The 19,105-nt window shown below is 37.0% G+C and overlaps 4 protein-coding genes across 4 annotated transcripts; 1 reads left to right on the top strand and 3 right to left on the bottom strand.

Annotated features, from left to right (window-relative positions):
- Positions 1-550: 550 nt before the first annotated feature.
- LOC132097685 (CKLF-like MARVEL transmembrane domain-containing protein 3) lies at positions 551-6,487 on the bottom strand. Its single transcript, XM_059503560.1, has 5 exons — positions 6,352-6,487; positions 2,276-2,431; positions 2,052-2,147; positions 1,788-1,902; positions 551-792 (listed from the first exon to the last, which is right to left on the bottom strand). Exons 1-5 carry the CDS (start codon positions 6,466-6,468, stop codon positions 764-766), a joined length of 513 nt encoding a protein of 170 aa, XP_059359543.1. The 5' UTR covers positions 6,469-6,487; the 3' UTR covers positions 551-763.
- Positions 6,488-7,042: 555 nt separating this feature from the next.
- On the bottom strand, positions 7,043-8,370 carry LOC132097676 (chemokine-like factor). The gene is made up of 4 exons (XM_059503548.1): positions 8,210-8,370; positions 7,822-7,977; positions 7,582-7,677; positions 7,043-7,432 (listed from the first exon to the last, which is right to left on the bottom strand). The coding sequence occupies exons 1-4, from the start codon at positions 8,267-8,269 to the stop codon at positions 7,319-7,321; spliced, it is 426 nt and encodes a 141-aa protein (XP_059359531.1). The 5' UTR covers positions 8,270-8,370; the 3' UTR covers positions 7,043-7,318.
- Positions 8,371-9,869: 1,499 nt separating this feature from the next.
- LOC132095432 (thymidine kinase 2, mitochondrial-like) lies at positions 9,870-13,944 on the top strand. Its single transcript, XM_059500424.1, has 10 exons — positions 9,870-9,993; positions 10,255-10,292; positions 10,438-10,512; positions 10,620-10,673; positions 10,773-10,866; positions 11,050-11,119; positions 12,434-12,522; positions 12,650-12,729; positions 13,616-13,696; positions 13,855-13,944. The coding sequence occupies exons 1-10, from the start codon at positions 9,870-9,872 to the stop codon at positions 13,942-13,944; spliced, it is 795 nt and encodes a 264-aa protein (XP_059356407.1).
- A 1,029-nt stretch (positions 13,945-14,973) lies between these two features.
- Positions 14,974-18,117, bottom strand: LOC132107799 (uncharacterized). The gene is made up of 2 exons (XM_059514030.1): positions 17,574-18,117; positions 14,974-16,762 (listed from the first exon to the last, which is right to left on the bottom strand). Exons 1-2 carry the CDS (start codon positions 17,907-17,909, stop codon positions 15,521-15,523), a joined length of 1,578 nt encoding a protein of 525 aa, XP_059370013.1. The 5' UTR covers positions 17,910-18,117; the 3' UTR covers positions 14,974-15,520.
- Positions 18,118-19,105: the final 988 nt, after the last annotated feature.

Below are 19,105 nucleotides of genomic sequence, written 5' to 3'. Positions count from 1 at the left end.
CTGCACCAAAATTATTTATTGATGTGGCAATCTGGCAGTGCGTCTTTACACTAGAAGGTGGTTTACATGTGGATACATGCAGCATGCCTAAGAATACTATAGTAAATCAGGCGACGCTCCCTTATTCTTACACTGATGCTCACATTTATAATACAGGTTCAATAGCAAAGCAGTGCCACTTCAAGAATAGTATTGCTAGGTGAGCATAATGAGACAAATCCTGCCAATTTTTTGCAGTACTTTGGCAAGACATTGGTATTACTTCAACATTACAAGACTAACACCAATGTGTAGACCTGTGAAAATAAGACAGGTGACTGTGGCCAGCCAACCACCTGCTAATTCCATACATGATGTAAACTTACTTTGTTGCTACAAAACATTAAAATTATTATTCCCAATACAGGGCTTCATCACCAAGTCATGCATCTTTTTTAAAAGACAATTTAAGAGAACATATTTTGAGAAAATATTCCCTCAGAATAGTTCTAGTTAGTAAACATACACACGCACACACAGCTTCCAAATATAGTAATAGAAAAAACACAGCTTTGGGGAAATCAAATGAGAGAGGCTTAGATTGTCTGGACGCTTCCAAAAATTGTTGAAAACGCTTTAGCTTGTGATTTGAAAAAGACTGCTTAACTCTAGTCACAAAAACCATACCCAAAATAAAAAACAATAAAAAAGTTATACTAAAGTCTGTTTTGGTTATCAGGCACTGTAGTGGTCACACACCTGGTTTTTGGACACAATCACAGCTTTAGTCAGAGTCAGAGTCTGAGTCATCATCTGTGAGGAAGAAGAATGTGTTATTCCGGAAGAAAGAGTCTCTGAATAACAACAGGAAAGGGAAAAATGAGATTGGGGGATTCCCAGTAAAAATAGTATTCCATGGAAGTTTAATGCATGTGACTATGCATGAAAATTGCTAGGACAGTTTGCTTGTAGATAGAGGTACTTCATGCTTTTAAAGGTGCTGTATGTATGTTTTGGACTCTACTAAAGCATAAAATACCATAATATATTTTCAGATATTTAAGAAACGTGTTAACATAATTGTTCATCTGAAAAACAATGCTACAGTCAGTTAATCTCCTTTGAAAATGTGCTGTTAGGTCTCTGTTTTGGTTTGTAAATCCCGCCCACTGACAGTTTGCCCAATTGTATTTCGGCACCCAGGGTTGCCAGTTGGTGAAAAAAACAACGTATTTCATTTAATTCATCGTCATGTGCGCTCGTTCCTGTTAGTGTCATCAATCTGGCAACCTGCGTGTGCATCAAGTCTGAGGAGGAGGGGCCAGGTGAAGAAAAACCCTCTCCAATATTTTGAATTTGGACTGCAATACCTAGTTCAACCACTCGGCGTCAATCCTACATACAGCACCTTTAAATGATACTGCGGGAATTCAGTTTGTCTGGTCACTTACAGCGACTAGAAGAAAAGCTACACTGTGGATGACTAAACCACACTTCCCAAGAAACCACATCACCTTTCACTTCCTATGTCTAGTCTCACTAATAGTTTTGCTGCTTTAGTTCGATGTGTAAAGCTTCATACAAATATCATGTGAAGTAGACTCCAGCAGAAAGTTTAAAAGAACATTTATTTGAAATGATATTTTTTTTTTGTCAATATACATTTCTTTACTGTCATGTTTGATCAATTTAATGCATGCTAACTGAAAAAAAAAGTATGAACTTCTTAAATTTAAAAAAAATAAAAATAAATACTGACCCCAAAGTTTTGAATGGTAGTGTAAATAAGAACCCAGTATAACTGATACCTTGTGTGTTTGGTGGTTCCTCACTGGAATCACCTCCCTTGAGGAAGTTGGCCAGTTCATTGAAGATGAAATAAAAGTCCAGGGCGAAGAATATTGTGGTAATAAAGCCAAATAACTAAGAAGTGAAAGAGAAACACGACACAGACACATGAAACCAGTGCAAACACCACACAAGTCACATGTTGTATAACTGTAAATCAAAAAACAGTGCTGTCACTGATAGTGCCGATAAAGGAGAATTAGACTGAACTGATGTGAGCCTACCCCAGCAGCTTTTGAGGCTCCATCCACATATTTTGACACAGATATTATAGAGATGATGAAAAAGATGATGGATGCACTGACACAGCGCAGGAAGTCCTTGATGAAACAAGAAACAACAGGCATGGTGAAGGAAAAAAGGACAGAACTGGTACTCATGGACGAATGTTATAATCTAATGCTCTATTAAGTTCCATAACAGTAATTTTGTAGGTGTGTAAACTTACCATGAGGGGCCAGTAAAAGCCCTTAAATCTCTCATTGAACTTTGTAGAATAAGCAAACAGCAAGAAGAGGGCAGCCAAGAACGCTATCAGGGGAGCTGTGACGAAGGCAGCTGCTGTTGAAGCAGCAAAGCACACAAAGCTGATGAACGACATCACCTGAGGGGACAGGAAGCACGAGGATCCAATTTTATTTAATTATTGTTTGTTATCATTTTGTTAATTGCTAAACATTTGTGACAGGGTGAGTGCACTAGACCTTTTAAAGAGAAAAACTCACAGTTAATCAATAAAGCAGAAATTAATGTTTTGACAGCATAAAGATAGGTCTGAAAAGAGACTGATCAGTCTACCTTAAAGGGTTAGTTCACCCGAGAATGAAAGTCCATCCATCTTCTACTCATACATCCTAGGTGTATGTGTCTTTTTTCATTTTCAGAACAATCCAACCAAAGTTGTAGTAAAAACTGTTCTTGCTCTTCCAAGCTTTCCAGTGGGGGTAAGTGGGTGTTTGTTGTCAACAGTTCAGTAGACGTGAAATGAAGTGAACGCATCTGTAATAAAACGTCCCTCACACGGCTGCGGGGGGTGAATAAAGTCCCCCTTATAGTAAATTTTTGTAAGATAAAAATCCAGATTTCAAACCTAATAAACACTTTTTTTCTCACTTCCGCTGCATGCAGGTGGATGTTGTAGTATGTCAGCGCTGCGTGGTTAGTGATGAGCGCAGAGAGAGAACAAAACAAAACGCTGGTCATAAATTAGAAGCACAAAACAAGGATTTGTAAAGAAAAACATCGGAGGATTTCGAAATAAGCCAAGAGGAGACTGGTTTTCCTTGCTCCTACATTTCCCAGAGGCCCGCGTGACACATACGTCTTCCATCTTCTGCCTGCACGTCTTCCGCATCCCACAGTCAGCAGATGTTAGAAAAAAAAGTGTTTATTACATTTGAAATCTGGATATTTATCTTACAAAAACGCATGGAATATTACAGTATTTCACAATTGCTAAAACACTAACCCCATTCTCTGAACCCAATGCTCAGTGGCCTAAACCCACTTGTCGAATCAGTCACTTTGTAGGCAAAATCTTAAACAAGTTCAGGTAGTTAAGACACTGTTTGCAAATCTCATCCACTCTTTTTGCAAAACTCTATAAACACATTCTTACTCACTAAAACACATTTTGCACTGTGTTGCAAAATGGTAAATACATGTGGCAAAAGTTAAACACAACTACAACACAACTGTCATCGTTAACACACAACAACTCAAAATTGTTCACACTTGTTTCTAATGATGTGATCAAATCAGTTGTCTAGAATATAAGCCAGTACAGGTGGCCCAGGTACGTTGAGTGTTGATACCACAATGGATGGAAACAATGTGAGAGGAAGAGGAGGAAGAGTTCGTGTAAGAGTTGGTGGACAAGGAGGAAGAGTACAAGGACAACTGTGGTCACCATAATCAGGACATTCAGAGAAGAAAACAGGTACATGTATTGTTTTTCTAATTTGACATTTGATATAGTACATCAGTTTGTCAATAGAAAGGGGAGTGAGGAAAAGAGAAAAAAAGATTTAGAATACAATTTACATATGAATGTGATGTCCATTACTATTGTTTCTGTATGTATACATTTGTAAGAGCATTTTCCCTTTTGTAGAATTGCAAGACTACCAAATGAGGGTGGAAGGACTCCTTCGTTCTCCCAACAGCAAGAGGCTCTCATTTTTCATATGGTCCATCAAAACAATGCCATCCGACTGCGTGAAATACAGCAAAGACTTGTAGAAGACAATGTAAACTTTGAAGATTTCAACAGTGTCAGCCTTTCTACCATTTCCCGTGTCCTCCATCACAACAGGGTAAGCATGAAGCAAGTGTACAGAGTACCCTTTGAGCGCAATTCAGAAAGGGTCATAGATCTACGATATCAGTATGTGCAAGTAAGTGTACACTTTCAGCACTGATGCTTACAGTTTGTAGCCTACTGTACAGTTATTGTCCTATACTGTTTCTGTAATTGCACTATATTGTAGTGTATGTAAATCAGGAGTGCATATACATATGTACATACACTTTTGCAGAAGTATGTCTGTAACACTTACAAAACTATTTATTTATCTCTTGTATATATAGAGGGTGTTTGAAATGGATTCCATGGAAAGGCCCCATGAATATATTTTTGTAGATGAAGCAGGGTTCAATCTGGCGAAGAGGAGAAGGAGAGGTTGGAACATAATTGGCCATCTTTGTTCTTTGGGCTTACGTTATTTTTATGCTGAAAATACAGAAATTCTATACTGTATTACTTGCAGTACTTACAGTATGCAATATATTTGCTGTACTGAGTTGTGAATTATTTACTTTTATTTATGGCAAAATTATTTTCTATATGCAATAAAAACAATTCTCTGTAACTACATGCCCTGGACGCTGTGTTGTCAGTTTTTTGATGTAGTGTCTAATGAATGCTGATGAGTGTTTATATTTTGACTGGCTGTGTTTATGTTTTGAAAGCAGTGTTTGATTTTGAGCACAGATCAAATGGTTTTGAGGCAAGTGTTTGATTTTGCCAGAAGAGTCAGGGGTTTTGTGAATGTAGTTTAAAGACTGGGTTTTGTGTTTAAAGTTTTGAGAATATGGGTGAAGGTTTCAAGAAATGTGTTTTAGCAATTGTGAAATACTGTAAACATGTTGAATAATTACGATTTGCGTATTGTAGAACCATCAAGATAATCGGGACATAGCTAGGATTGTCAGAAGGGGGGAAATCGGCCTGATTATCTTTTGGTGTGTACCAAGCATTACCCCGATTGAAAGGCTAGGAAGAGCAAGGACAATTTATAATATAACTTAGATTGGATTATTCTGAAAGAATGCTTTGAGGGTGAGTAGAAGATAGACGGATTTTCATTTTCAGGTGAACTTACCCTTTAACAGAAAGCAACATCATCTTGAACAGAACAGTATACTAATATACCACGTCAAAGACCTCTGGCAGCTCACACAGGACCACACACATGCACACAAACACACGTGGTGAACTCCTAATGACCATTCACACCAAGAACGGTAGACTAACTATATTAGCTGCTACCAAAGGATGTTCAGTTTATTAACAGAACATATGCAACTGTTATGGCTTCTGCCGCTTCAAATAGTCAAGTGCTGATTTGAATCTTATTGGCTGTAAATGTTTTTATCGATTAGCAGCTGGAAAAAAAAAAGTTCTAAAAGTGCTTCCAACATCATAAAGTTGTGGTGTGGGCCGCTGTTCTCATAGAATGATAATAATTAAAACTTTATAGTAATTTTTTAGTCCTAGATATGAACATAGCTTATTAAAATGACACTACAGTTTTGTAATTTTTATGTCCTGTATACAAGCACACTAAGCCTTATACATGAACCTGAATTTTACAGCCTGAGAAGTTTAAATAGCCATTATTTTTATATATAACATAAATTAAATTGGGTCCTGACAAGGGAAATAAATTATAAAAAATGCTAAATTAAGTTTATCTTAAAATGTGAAGAGTCTGTCGGGTAGGTTTAGGTTGAGGGGATAGAAAATACTGTTAGGTCAGTATAACAAAAAATAGAAGTCTATGAAAGTCCTCACTAGGAAAACAAACATGAGTGTGTGTGTGTGTGTATGTGTGTGTAAAATATGAGGGACGTTTTGTAACCTCTATAAGAAAGCCACTACTTGCCTTGATTAAAAAAAAAGAAAAGAAAGAAAAGAAAAAACCCTCCCCCTTCAGATGAATGAGGAAAGTTTGAAAGTTTGACCTAAAGCCCATATTGTAGAGAAGAAAAAAAAACAACTCTTACTTATACAACAAAGATGCAGAAACTTTCAGGACAAAATATAATAATTAAGAGATAACCATTGAAAAACAGATCGATAAGAAAAAGAAACTAAAATCATCCAAAGTTACGTCGTACTTCTGTGGCTGCATCTAGATGCCAACAGCACAGGGGAAAAAATACATCCTTACAGCAGATACAATTTAGAAGATATAACATAACACAAAACAATGAATACACTATCATGGAAGTAAAGCATACCACTTCACCGAGCAGCAGTATTCCTTTTCGGGAAGAGATGAATTCTTTACTCGGGAGAAGAGAATGAATAACGGTCTGTCGTGATCGGTTATTCTCCGGAGTCTCGATGTCCCCCATGATTCCTGTTCCGAGTCAAACTCACTCTGCGCTGTGAGACAGCTACTATTCGCAGATCGGCATTACTTTCCACAGAGTGGAAACGGAAATAATGACAGCGCGGAAACGAAGCACACACAAAAAAGCAACATCTGCATTCCCGAAATCTGGAGACTGTTACTAGCTCAGTGAACAGAGAATGTGGGCGATCTATCACAGGACGGAGAGAGTCTGCTGTGCAACAACTGCACGACTGAACAGATTTCATCTCATTCTCTGTTCGGGGTCAGACTTCAAGCCCCTTTTAATCCTTCAAAACTGTTTTTTTGAAACTTCTTAACTTTAGTTAGCGTCACGTGCTGTTCATAATAACAGATAACGCTTTCAGAATGGTTTTAAAAGTCTACCATGTAAAACAAATGTAAGGCATAAGTCATGAATGCATTTGAATAGCCTACAATTGTCATGCTTTGGTAAAATACATTAAATTAGTAACTTTGGATAACAACAATCTTTCAGACAAAGTGCATTTTTACTTTGAGAACAAGAACATAACATCAATTTTCTTAATGTTGAGACAATAACAACATGATGCTCAATTAATGGAGGAATTTATTTTGAGTGGTGAATATTTGTGGATAGGTTTCATCATTTTGCACACTTATGTGTATTAAAGCAACATGCATTCCCAGAGACAGTTCTGGAGACTTAAGTTCACAGGACAGAGTGGCAACTCTATTTATTAATAATAATAATAATAATAATAATAATAATAATAAATACATTATACCTATATAAGTATTTTACAATCTTATTTTGGTTTTACAAAATAGGTCCGCTCACAAAATGAGACAGCTGGTCCTGCAAAGCTTTAATTGTTCCCTGTTTGGGCCTCTGGGCTGGTTCTTGGCTTGTTGAATGTGATTTTTTTGAAAAGGATAAAGCCATCCAAAGACCACAAGGCTGCAGCCACAAAACCCACGATCTGTTGAAACATGTTGCGTCGTAATGTTTGGGTCATTCACAGTGAGTATTCACATATAGGTTTGAAAAAGTATGAATGATTTAAAGCCTGCATAGTGCTTAAAAAGATAAAGAGAGAGTTCATTGAATGGAGGATGTACGGTTTCTCACCCCTCCGCTCAAAGTGCCCTTCACTGTGTATGTGGAAACTGCTACCAGGCTAAGAATACACATCAGTACAGCTGCAAAGAACGAGTTGAACACATCCTGTGAGAACATAAGGTCATTAATGGTTCTGTTTGCAAAGCTGCAGTTGCAGGCATTGGTTGTGTTATACAAAGTTCTCTGAGCAATAACAATGCTGCAGAATATTTGCATTCATTCAATCAAGTGCACTAGATTTATGCTTACAATAAGAGGCCAGAAGAAGAGAGTGAACATCTTGTTGAGTTTCAGTAGGTAGAGCAGAAGAAAACCAAGTGTGATTAAAAATTCCATGCATGTCGCTGCAATGTAGGGTGGCCTAGATGCCACTGCATAACACACAAAAGCCACAAAAACACATACCTGAAAATGAAAATAAAAGTTTATTTAAGGACTTTTAGTAAGATGACTAGATGTTACTTGACTGAAATGTAAAGTGTAATGTGATTTTAGTTAACAGGCCTACATTGTTTCCCTTTTTAGCTACATATTAAGCCTATGCAAGTACTATTTATATAAGTTAAGTGATTGCGAGTGGTTCCCAAAATGGATCACAAATATCAAAACTATCATTGTTAAATTTGAGATGTCTCACCATTTCTGATATTCTCAGTAGACCTTTTGCGGACTTCAACAAGGACAAATCAACTTCCATTTTGGCATTAAAATGATCTCTATGTTTTATGTCGATGAGTAGTTCTTATAACACAGCTTGTCAATCTTGACACATAACTTCCTCAGTGAGTGTTTCCTCTTAGTCTCAGGAAATGACTAAATACCTTCTTTTTTTTTAACCGTTTTTAGCAGGCAATCTGATTCAGTTTATGGTATACATTCAGACATTTACACTTGTTAAGAATCTGCAGGTAATATTTCTGCATGCACTGACAGTTTTGTAAAGTGCAAATCATAAAGTGTTAAACAGTACTGTATTTAGCATAGCTATGTATATTGTGAAATAGCTGGTCTATGATCTGGAGAGCACTGTGATTATGCCGGATCACGGCCAATGAGATCTATATAGGCTACTTATTGAACTACCCTTACGAAAAAGACGTTTATTCAAGTATGCTATTAGTATACTACTTTTAAACTAAAAAATAGGAAAATATGCTTTTAGTTTACTTTTTATGTACTTCTCAGAAATGGGCTTTATGTACTTCTCAGAAATATACTTAAAATTTAAGTATACTTGACTTTTACTTACAAAAAGTCTAAATATATTTGAACTACACTTGAGAATAGAATCCGTGCTTTCATTATTATACTGTAGAGTACACATCCCCAAAAAAAAACACAAACGAAGAAGAAAAATGAACAACAGATATGTAACATGATCATCTGACATAAAACAGCATCAAAACTGTAATGTTATGGAATAAAATGTCGAGCGATGAAGAGGTTATAATTACAGTCAAGCTTTGGGATGTTCATCGACTCCATACATTTTGATTATCGTTCTGAATCCAATTCATAGTCTTTTTTTTTTCAGCTTTTTGTTCAAAAATTTATTTCTTTATTTCTGGTGAAACTTACCAACATTAAAGTGTTTAAAAAAAGAATGCATGAAGCTAGAATAAAATGTTTTTGTTTACATGCAGATACCCTGTTCTTTCTTTGGATGTTTTGTATCTTCAGATATCCATAGACCAAAATATATACAAATCATAAATAGGGACATAGTAGTATACTTAATGTATAATGAAAAGTTCTCTTAAAGAAAACTTATGAGTATACTTGCAGTATAAAAATACTAACTAGTTATTTACTGAGACTATACTTCAAAGTGTACAAAGTATTTAATTAGTAAACTGTCAGTATTCCTGTAAGTTCACTTTTAGTATAATTGCAGTGCAAACTACAAGGTAAACTAGAACTCAAAGTATACTACTGTTATACTTAAATTATACTTAAAAGTATACTTTTATATAGAAAATGGGCCAATTTAGGCCCAAGAAGTATTGCGTGGTAATAATAATAATAATAATAATGTAGGCTTATTTCACAAATAATATTGTACATCTTACGAATATTCTAGTGACGATTTAAAAAAATGTGACTTTTATTTTGACATGTTTTGGTCGCTCATTAGTGTTGCAGTGCAAGTTCTGCGCATCATGAGTTCACGTCAGTCTTGTATTTGTCTGTGTGACTACTAGACGTCGATGAAACAAGCGAGATGATTGGTGAATAATTCTTAAAAGAGTTCTGTCGTGTTGTTTTACCTCGCTATCCACACAAATCTTTGTCAACACATGCACTTCTCTGAGAAACACAATGCCTGCTCTGAGAAAGCGTTTAAGCCTGTTTTTATACAGTCTATAGATAACATATATGGTTTAAGCGGACGTTCGTGGAGCAGCACATCTGTCATTCACCGTAAGTCCTGCGCCAGCTTCCGGTCTACGCAGTATAACGGCGACCACATCTCTCGTTCCAATTTATATATATATTTATAATATTACTCGTTCGGTTCGTATTTTCTTCAAATCTTCCCTAACCGAGTTATATCATGCTCTCTCAGCTTTGCATTAACCGTACTGGCACGAGCTTGAGCATCTCCCATCCTTTGACTGTTGCCATAGAGATCAGCCGCTGAATCCGAGACAGGCTTCATGATGTTGTCTTCTTCTTCTCAAGGGAAGCTGGTTAGAAACGGCGAGGAGAAGAAATCAGTGGTGAGTTACACACTACAGCATGTATCTGGATGAATAGATCTGGAAGGGGGTTAATCGCACGCCTGAAGAATACTGTGAACACAATATTGTTAAATATGTTTATGGGTTGTTGTTGTTTTGAAATTTGCATCCACTCTCTTTTCAGATTTGGTTGGAGGGAAATATCGCAAGTGGAAAGACAACATGTCTGGAATACTTCAGCAAAACCAGTGACATTGAAGTAAACCGTAAATCTGTGATGGATAATATTTTTTACATTTTCTGAAATATCTCTATTCTTGTTAATCGTTTATTTAATATACATCTGAAACGTGTGTTGTGTTTTAGGTGTTAACAGAGCCTGTGTCTAAATGGAGGAATGTGCAAGGATGCAATCCATTGGTTGGGAGCCAGTGGCACTTCATTATGAATTTAATGAGCATTATTTGCATATTTATTGCATATTTGATCATCGTATAAATGTATTTTATTCTGCCACAGGGATTGATGTACCAGGACCCTTCTAGATGGGGACTCACTCTTCAGACGTATATCCAACTGACAATGCTGGATCGGCATGTCTTACCGATGGCATGTACTAGTCCTTTTTCACATCCCTATAGTCAGTTTTGTTCAGTTGCTTTACATGTATCTGTTTTTGTTCTGCAATACAGAAATGAGCCTCTGCTTTCTGCGTGAACAGAGGAAATGGAATGTGAATCACGACTGTAATAACCTGTTTTTTTGTTTCGTTTTTTCTTTCTGTCGCCACAGTCAGCAGCAGTCAGAATGATAGAAAGATCTATTTACAGTGCAAAGTACATTTTTGTGGAAAATCTTTACAAAAGGTATGTTTCCTTATAGACTAATTCAGAGTAGACGTCACAGTTACGTCACTTGCAGCTGCGTACGCATGGTGGTTGCAGAAAAACACTTGGAACAAGTGGAGGTAAATGGGTAAAATCCATGGAATAAGAGAAACATATATATATTTTTGTGCCTTTTGATGTCAAGATCGCAATGCAAATCATTTTTATAGAATACTGTCGTGAAAGACACCATTTGAGGCTAAACGCTGACATTTAAATGGACATATTTTGGATGAAAACTGCTATGATTACTCTACTTCTAAAACATACATTTGATTTTAACAATAGGTCTGCATAATATTCACATTTGCTGTTCAATGATGTATTGTATTAGCCATACAAACCTTACTATTAATATTTTTACATAACATTTATTTATTTTATCTCACAATTCTGACTTTTCTTTCCTTACAAATGCAAGTTTATATTTCCAAATTCACACTTTATAACTCGATTTAACTCAAAAATAGTTTGAGTTGAGTTTGTCAATTCGGAGAGAAAAAAACAGAAAAAAAAACAAACAGAAAAAAAAACAAAGAGCTGAGGGGAAAAGAGAGAATGACGAGTTGTTTTTCCTTATTAGCATTGTGAGATATAATATCGGAACTGCGAGAATAAAGTCAGAATCTTGAAATATCAAATCAAATTAATTTTTTTAATTATTATTATTCTTTTATTCCAGTTGAAAACCGTCATCTTCTGCCACTAGATAGTCTCCGCACACAAAAAAAACGTCATCCCTGTTTCGGATATGTAAGACTATCCCACTATCTAACGTCAATTTCACTGAATAGCTTATAGTGCTTATCGCTGAGTGACAAGCTCTTGTAATATGCAGAGAACATTTTGAAAATTACATCTAATCAATATAATCGACCATCTTTTTAAACCTAATAATTTTATACTGTATCCGTGTAATTCTCTATCCGTAAAGGCTATTCGCTCCCGGGTTTTCTGCAACCATGATGCGTGCTCATCCTGAATATTTACAAACCTAAAATTGGTTTATAACACTGAAAGCGCTTTACCTGCCCACTATCGGGCAAATAAATGGGTAACACTTTATTTTGGTGTCCTTCTTATACGCTACATGTACTTTATGTAAATTATGCAAAATGACATGCAACTATCCCTGAACCAAACCCTATCCCTATAGTAAGTACATTTGGTTAAGTAATATTGCTTAGAACTGTTTCATTACACTATATCAAAGACACCTTTAAATAAAGTGTAACCACAATATGATCTGATCATTAAACGTGTACTAATGTTATTATTTTATTTGGTTGACAGTGGAAAGATGCCCGAGGTGGACTTTGCTGTTTTAAGTGAATGGTTTGAGTGGATCATAAAGAATATTGCTATTCCTGTGGACCTTATTGGTATGGCAAATATATCTGTATTGCATTGCACCACCACATGTTGCTCGTTAGATGTGGATAACTAACATTTTTAATAAATGTCTTCGTGTAGCCCAACTACAAAATTTTTTTGCATGTTTTTATACAGTTTACCTGCAGACGTCTCCACAGACTTGCTACGAAAGACTAAAGCAGAGGTGCAGCGAGGAAGAGAAGCTCATTCCCTTGGTGAGCCGTTGTGGAGTTCAAAGTGAAAAGCTGTGCATGCAAAACTGAACTGAAACAACCAAAATAGATTCTGTAACTCTGCTGTCAATGCCGAAAGAGCAGATGGCGGACACATTTTAAAGGGGTCATGAATTGAGAAATCAACTTTTACTTGAGCCTTCGATGTAAAAGAGATCATCGTACTAAAAGAAGAACTGAAAATGAACTGAAAATGTCCTTGTTACTGAAATAAAAGCTTTTATTGACACTAGGCCCAGCAGACGCCAGATCCTGGATTGTGCCTACCTATTACGTAATAGATGGGTTAAACACGCCTCATTTTTTAGCCCCGCCCACTGATTCACACAAGTGGCGCTAAACTGGATCGAACAACAATAAACATGCCATAAAAAAATAAATAAAAAAAACCCCGGTCGCTGCATAACCTTCCATTGGATTCAAATATTAGGAATGCATGGTTGAACTTTATTTTGAATAAAGTTTCAGCTCATGTGAGTGAAACATTGAGCGTATGTTCGCTTCATCTCACCACGGATGCAAAACTTTTATCTAATCATAGCAGTGGGCGTTTACTTTCAAGTATTCAGTGTGGAACGACCATAAAAACAGAGCGTTTGTCGAGCCGGCCTCACAACCAGGGTAGAAAATGTCCTATTACTTATTGATTTAGAAGTTTTTAAATGTAAAAACCATGCAAATGTCATAAGTAGACCTCAGACGACAATATACAATAATTAAAAAAGCTAGTTTATGACTCCTTTAAGTTTAAAGCTTTGGTTCTAGCTCATAGATGGCTTTCACTTGTAATGGTATCAGAAGGCTAGATTACATATTGTTATTATATATTCTGAAAGTGATTGCACTTTTGGTGATGTTTACTCTTTAGGAGTACCTAGAATCAATCCATCACCTCCATGAGGACTGGCTCATTCATCACAAGTCGTTTGAGCTTCCTGCTCCAGTTCTGGTGAGTTTCTGCCAAAAATCATTGGTTAAAAAGCCTTATTGCATAATTTGATACATATTGTGAAATAATGTGTTATCACTTGTTGATGAGCTGAACTCATAAATAATGTTCCATGCATTATATCATGGAGTGATTTGGGATTTCTCTTTGGTGGGCAGGTAATCCCAGCAGATCATGACCTTAAGAAGATGCTGCATCAGTATGAGGAGAACAAAGAGAAGATATTAATGGCACATTTTAAGATCTGAGAAAACGATGAATATCAATCCATACACGCGTCTTCTGCTCTCATCGAGACAGATGAAGCAAGCACTTTTTTTTACTTGAAACTGGATTTACAAACATTCCTCCTGCAGTGGACAGTTGATTTGTATAGTAGGATTTGTTTATTAGTTCATATAATATTTTTATTTCAATTCTGCCTTTTATGATTATTATTTTGTATTTGCATTTGCAGTATTTTCAAACTTGGTTTAGGCACTTAACAGGAGACACAGTCTTTATTTTTAGCCTTGTTTATGGAAGCATTCCATACCACCTAAAAGTGCTGCACTTAGAAACATTTCCATTGGCTCTTTTGTTATGTCAGTAGACATTTCCAATTCTAAATGGCAATTCCAAAGCGTGCAAATATACTGTATGTGATTTACTCCTGCATTTTACAGTGAAATCATCATACTAGGGTCTTAATGATCCTTTTATTTCCATGAATTCAGTTCATTCTGCCACTTACGGACAGTGTCACTAACAAGTACAGACAGTGTGGTCAGTTTACGTTACTTAAAGTGTTACTGTGACCAGTGTAATTTTATACTGCATAAGGCATTGTTTTAAATAAACTGGAAAAACTTATTTGAAAATATTGATTTTATTACATTGTAATTTACAGTCCAATAATTCTGTACTCCACTGAAGCCTCAGTAGCAGTTTAAGAACAATACAAAAATTGTTTGAAACCTTATAACTTTAAATAACAGCTAGTATAATACAGATGCACCAGGGGCTTCATTTATAAAATGTTGCATATAAACCACTGATCTAAGATCATTTCTCAAATGTGCATGTGATTCAGAGAAACAAATGTACGCACAAAATAATGTGCGTATACGCCTCTCTTCCAGATGTGAATCTATAAATCACAAATGTTTTTGAAAGTGTGCAAAGCTGAATTGTTTTTAAATCAATCTTGTAAACACCCCTAATCAATGTCATTAGCATATAAAAGAGCACCAGTCAATTTCCAAAATTAGTTTTTTTTTTTGATTTCCAAATACCAATTCTGCTACAAGAAAAAAACTAAGTGTGTACACATGATTAGAACCTGACATGGCACTAAGCACTTTTCCATGTTAAAGACATGTTAAAGACACGTTTTTACAAATCTTAATGTAAGCATGAATTTTAGCTTACACTCTGTGCGTACAAACATTTTATAAATGAAGGCCTGAACACCATTTTCAACACTTAAGTGTTAAAGTGCACATTTACTTGTCTCTACATTTAATAAGGCACAGAAGGCCTACTTAGAAAATCAAGCTGTAATAATAAATTCGACCCAAGCAGGTTCATGAAAATTATAGCAGCAAGAAACGTTCCTTCATTTCAAAAAGCTATGATAGAAGTTAAAGACAAAGGCAACAGATGTTCTTCCTACAAACTGTAAGTTACTAAAGCTAATCTGAAATCAATAGAACAAGTTACTCCTCATCAGTGAAAATGCTTTGCACATCATGACTAGCACAAAGATATTTTGGTGCACTGCTGCAGTCTAGTACACTTTAAAATCTCTGCCAATGGATTTGAAAAACACAGGACTGTGTGTCTCTAAATCAGCACATATGTTTGGACTAGGTCGTCTTCTGGTTGCTGAATTGTGGGACTCTTGTGCCCGTTTGAGCCCTCATTGTGGTCAGTTGGTGGTCCAAACACTGGTTGACAGGCATTTAGTGCACTAGGGATGTAGATTGACTGAGGAGGCTCTTTAATGAGGCTGTCCTGTGCACAAATGCCATCAGATGCAACACTGCTCCTACAACCTGTGATGTTGCAGACAGGCTCCTGGGATGAGCTGCACAGGATGGACAGGCTCATGCCATCTGAGGATTTTGTGGGTGGAGCCGTAAAGACGTCATTGGGTCCAGTGCATGGCTGGGCCTGTGCGGTCTCCTCTATGGGGTATTTAAGCACTTCATCTGCACTGAGTTCCTTCATGTGCATTTTCCCCATTTGCTCAGTTAGCTCAGCCAGGCAGTCTTCTGATGAGCCTTCACGGCTGCGTCTTTGCAGCAGCTTCCCGACTTGAAGAACCAATGGTTTGTCATCTGAGGGCTGGGCTTCTACTAGAGCATTTGGGATGTGTAGTTTTCTATGGCCTGCCGTGGTCTCAGTGTGCATGGCTATAGACTGGGGGCCGCTCATGTCAGTCATGGCCTCGGGGAACGGGTTTGCGTTGAGGCCCCTGGATCCAGCCCACTCCTGGGCCTTGAGAGGCTGCATAGATCTTTGAGACTTTCGGAAAATGGGCTTTTGTCGGATGGCCAGGTCTGGGTAGTTCTTCTGCATCTCTAAGATAGACTTGTCGTCAGTCATAAATGAGTTGGGCGGTCTCTCAACATCAGAGATAGAAGCATCTTGAGACTTGTCGACTCCCTGATCAATGAAGTTATGACTTTTAAGTGACTCCTGTTGCTGCTCTTCCCCTGGGTTTACCAGTGAGCCACCTTCAACATGCCCATCATCCTTAAAAACATCCTCGTTTAGATTGCAGATGTTGCTGATAGGTTCTGAAGCTTCTTCCCCAGCAACAAGGGTCAGAGGAGCAGCTCTTGTTCGGATGATCTCCAGACATTCTACATGTGATCTCTGGTTCATGAGCTCAAGAAGATTCTCACACTCTAACCTGACAAGGAAAAGGTCGAATCCCATACTCTTGGCCTTGTCAGGGTCAAAATTGTCTGATAGTCTATACTCAGTGTCTGTTTCTATGCAGTATCCAATAATCTGAAGAATACTTCTGGCAAAAGGCAATACTGGCTTGATGTAATAGACAAAGTGTCCTGTAAATGTCTGAGAGAACAGGGGAATAAAACAGTCTTGATTAATTGTATATTGTATGGTATATTTAATTATTTTTTTCCCTTCTAACATAATTAAACCTTGTGACCTGATGTGTTAAATTACTGTACTGCAAACAATTATTATAGTCTTCACGTTCTGCTGAGATTGACAGTGTGTACACTACCCGAAGAATCTTACCAAAAGTGTATATATATATATATATATATATATATATATATATATATATATATATATATATATATATATATATAAATTCACACTTCTGTGTTAAATATGGTTTTGAGGGCAGCAGTATTTGTGGTTCATTTCCATGCTATCTAAGATGTCTCCTAGTTGATGTCAAATCTGGTCTAAACAACTGACAGTTACTCAAAATCCTTCTTAAACCAGAAAACAGATGAGCCAGAAAAGGCTCGGAGACCAGTGCAAATCAGCAAACCATCTAGGGCTAAAGTCATTATGTATCAACACTTTGGTGTTTAAAATGATTTAGTGTTCATCAAAAAGTGCTTGGGGTCAAACAGATCATGAAAATGAAAGGAAGCCAGTGACAGTTAACCAGCCTCAAATAGTTTGCCGGTTTTTCTTGGCCTTCCAGCGTGGCTAAGCTGTCTTGATGGTCTAGCTGGTCTGACCAACTGAAAAGTACCCCAAGACCTTCTAAAACCATAACAGATCAGTCTGACCAGGCTAGGAGACCAGATGAGAACAGCAAACCATCTGAGGCCGGTTTAACTTCTTCTTATCATCAGCTGGGAGAGTAGAGAGGACAGACCTATAACTAGCGGCTTTAATTTACCTTTACGGTTTTAATCTCTTTCTTCCACGGAAACAAAAACAGGTTGACACAGAACATCTCCAGTAACTCGACGGCTTTTTTCAAGTCGTGGACTCGTCTCTGGCAGTCTCTGTACTGTGCGCACTCACACAGAGTCTCGTAGAAGTGCGGCGCGTCGAGTCTCTTCCGCGGCTCTTCTCCCGGTAACAGCAGCACTCGCCTGGCTTCATCTGTCACCGTTGTCTCTGAGCACACTTTCACGTCGCCTTCACAACAGACTCTGTCGTAGTACTGTAGATACTTAACGAACACGTCTTTTCGCGAAACATGCGTTTGGTCTTCGACGCTGTTGGTCATGATCGTGACAGGACGTGATCAAGCTGATCAACTCCCGTCGAGGAAGCGAAAGTAGACAGTATGCAAATGAGGGATGATGATGAACATGCAGGTATGCAAGCGACGCAAATACGGAAGAACCTCAACTATGAGTTTCCTTACTGTAGTTTAATAATAACTGAGAAGGGTTACAGTAATGAAAGTCTTCCATTTCCATACATGCCCCTGACCGATAACTATCTGCAGGCATCAGCGAAGTAATAACGATCTCGTTCTCATTCATCTCAGCCTTAACAGACAACTGAAATAACTACACACATGTAGCCTAACTACACTTGATTGTAACATGGGCTATTTGTCCATGATTTGTCCGAGAAACGACTGCTGGTATACCTACATGTCACCATTGTTATTCTGCCCTCGAATGTGGGAAACGCTGACATCTATTGCAAAAAAAAAAATTTTATTCTCATGACTCGCGTGTAAAAATATGTCCAGAAGATGGCGACGTAATCACAACATTTACGCTCATTCACGTCAAACACGTTTTTGAGTGACGTCAGAAAGGAAAATACCTTTCTGACATCAATGAATTGATCAAAATCACAGTATTTGGTCAAAAGTGCGTTACAAGGGTATATATTATGCAAAATTTTAAAATGCACTTCTTTCATTTTATTGGGTATACAATATTTAAATGGTAGTAACCAAGTCTTCCTGCACTGAATGTTATCTATTACAGAATTCCAAAAGAATTTCCCTTTTGGAGTACATAGATTTCTAGATTGAGAGAGTTGACGAATAAATTTATTATTACAATCTTTACTTAAAATTGAAACACCATCCAAACATAACAAAGGTAATTGTTTAGAACATGCCTCATGTGTAAGGGAAGCTTTCATCAGACATATTAAACCACTTGGAATAGCCTTTATAACAGAGTTAAAGTCTTTAAACGGAATAGGATATTGGTAGGTATTCATAAAACTCTCATAGGATAACAGATCACCATTAGTGTTGAATAGATCTGCAATAAAAATTATGTTTTTATCAAACCATTTCTCAAGAAAGAATGATCTATTTCTAATTTTAATATCTGAGTTATTCCATAAGATGGTTTTATGGGGGGAAAGTTGTGGTTGTAAACCAATTTCCAGGCTAACAGCACTTGTTGATGAAAACTAGCCAATTTAATAGGTAATTTACCAGTGGAGTAA

This window comes from Carassius carassius, chromosome 2, assembly GCF_963082965.1.
Source record: "Carassius carassius chromosome 2, fCarCar2.1, whole genome shotgun sequence".
In the NCBI taxonomy this organism is placed as follows: Eukaryota; Metazoa; Chordata; class Actinopteri; order Cypriniformes; family Cyprinidae; genus Carassius; species Carassius carassius.
This window is presented reverse-complemented; position numbering and strand designations above follow the sequence as displayed.

Bases quoted from the DNA above. Each gene is read 5' to 3' on its own strand.
- LOC132095432 (XM_059500424.1), top strand. From the start codon at position 9,870: ATGCACTTCTCTGAGAAACACAATGCCTGCTCTGAGAAAGCGTTTAAG. The intron at 10,293-10,437 runs GTGAGTTACACA...CTCTCTTTTCAG, and splicing joins GCGAGGAGAAGAAATCAGTG to ATTTGGTTGGAGGGAAATAT. The intron at 10,867-11,049 runs GTACTAGTCCTT...CGCCACAGTCAG, and splicing joins GCATGTCTTACCGATGGCAT to CAGCAGTCAGAATGATAGAA.
- LOC132097685 (XM_059503560.1), bottom strand. From the start codon at position 6,468: ATGGGGGACATCGAGACTCCGGAGAATAACCGATCACGACAGACCGTT. The intron at 2,432-6,351 runs GTATGCTTTACT...CTGTCCCCTCAG, and splicing joins TACTGCTGCTCGGTGAAGTG to GTGATGTCGTTCATCAGCTT. The intron at 2,148-2,275 runs GTAAGTTTACAC...TGTTTCATCAAG, and splicing joins GCTTTTACTGGCCCCTCATG to GACTTCCTGCGCTGTGTCAG.
- LOC132097676 (XM_059503548.1), bottom strand. From the start codon at position 8,269: ATGGAAGTTGATTTGTCCTTGTTGAAGTCCGCAAAAGGTCTACTGAGA. The intron at 7,978-8,209 runs GTGAGACATCTC...TTTCATTTTCAG, and splicing joins TACTGAGAATATCAGAAATG to GTATGTGTTTTTGTGGCTTT. The intron at 7,678-7,821 runs GTAAGCATAAAT...ATGTTCTCACAG, and splicing joins TCTTCTTCTGGCCTCTTATT to GATGTGTTCAACTCGTTCTT.
- LOC132107799 (XM_059514030.1), bottom strand. From the start codon at position 17,909: ATGACCAACAGCGTCGAAGACCAAACGCATGTTTCGCGAAAAGACGTG. The intron at 16,763-17,573 runs GTAAATTAAAGC...CTGTTCTCTCAG, and splicing joins AAGAGATTAAAACCGTAAAG to ACATTTACAGGACACTTTGT.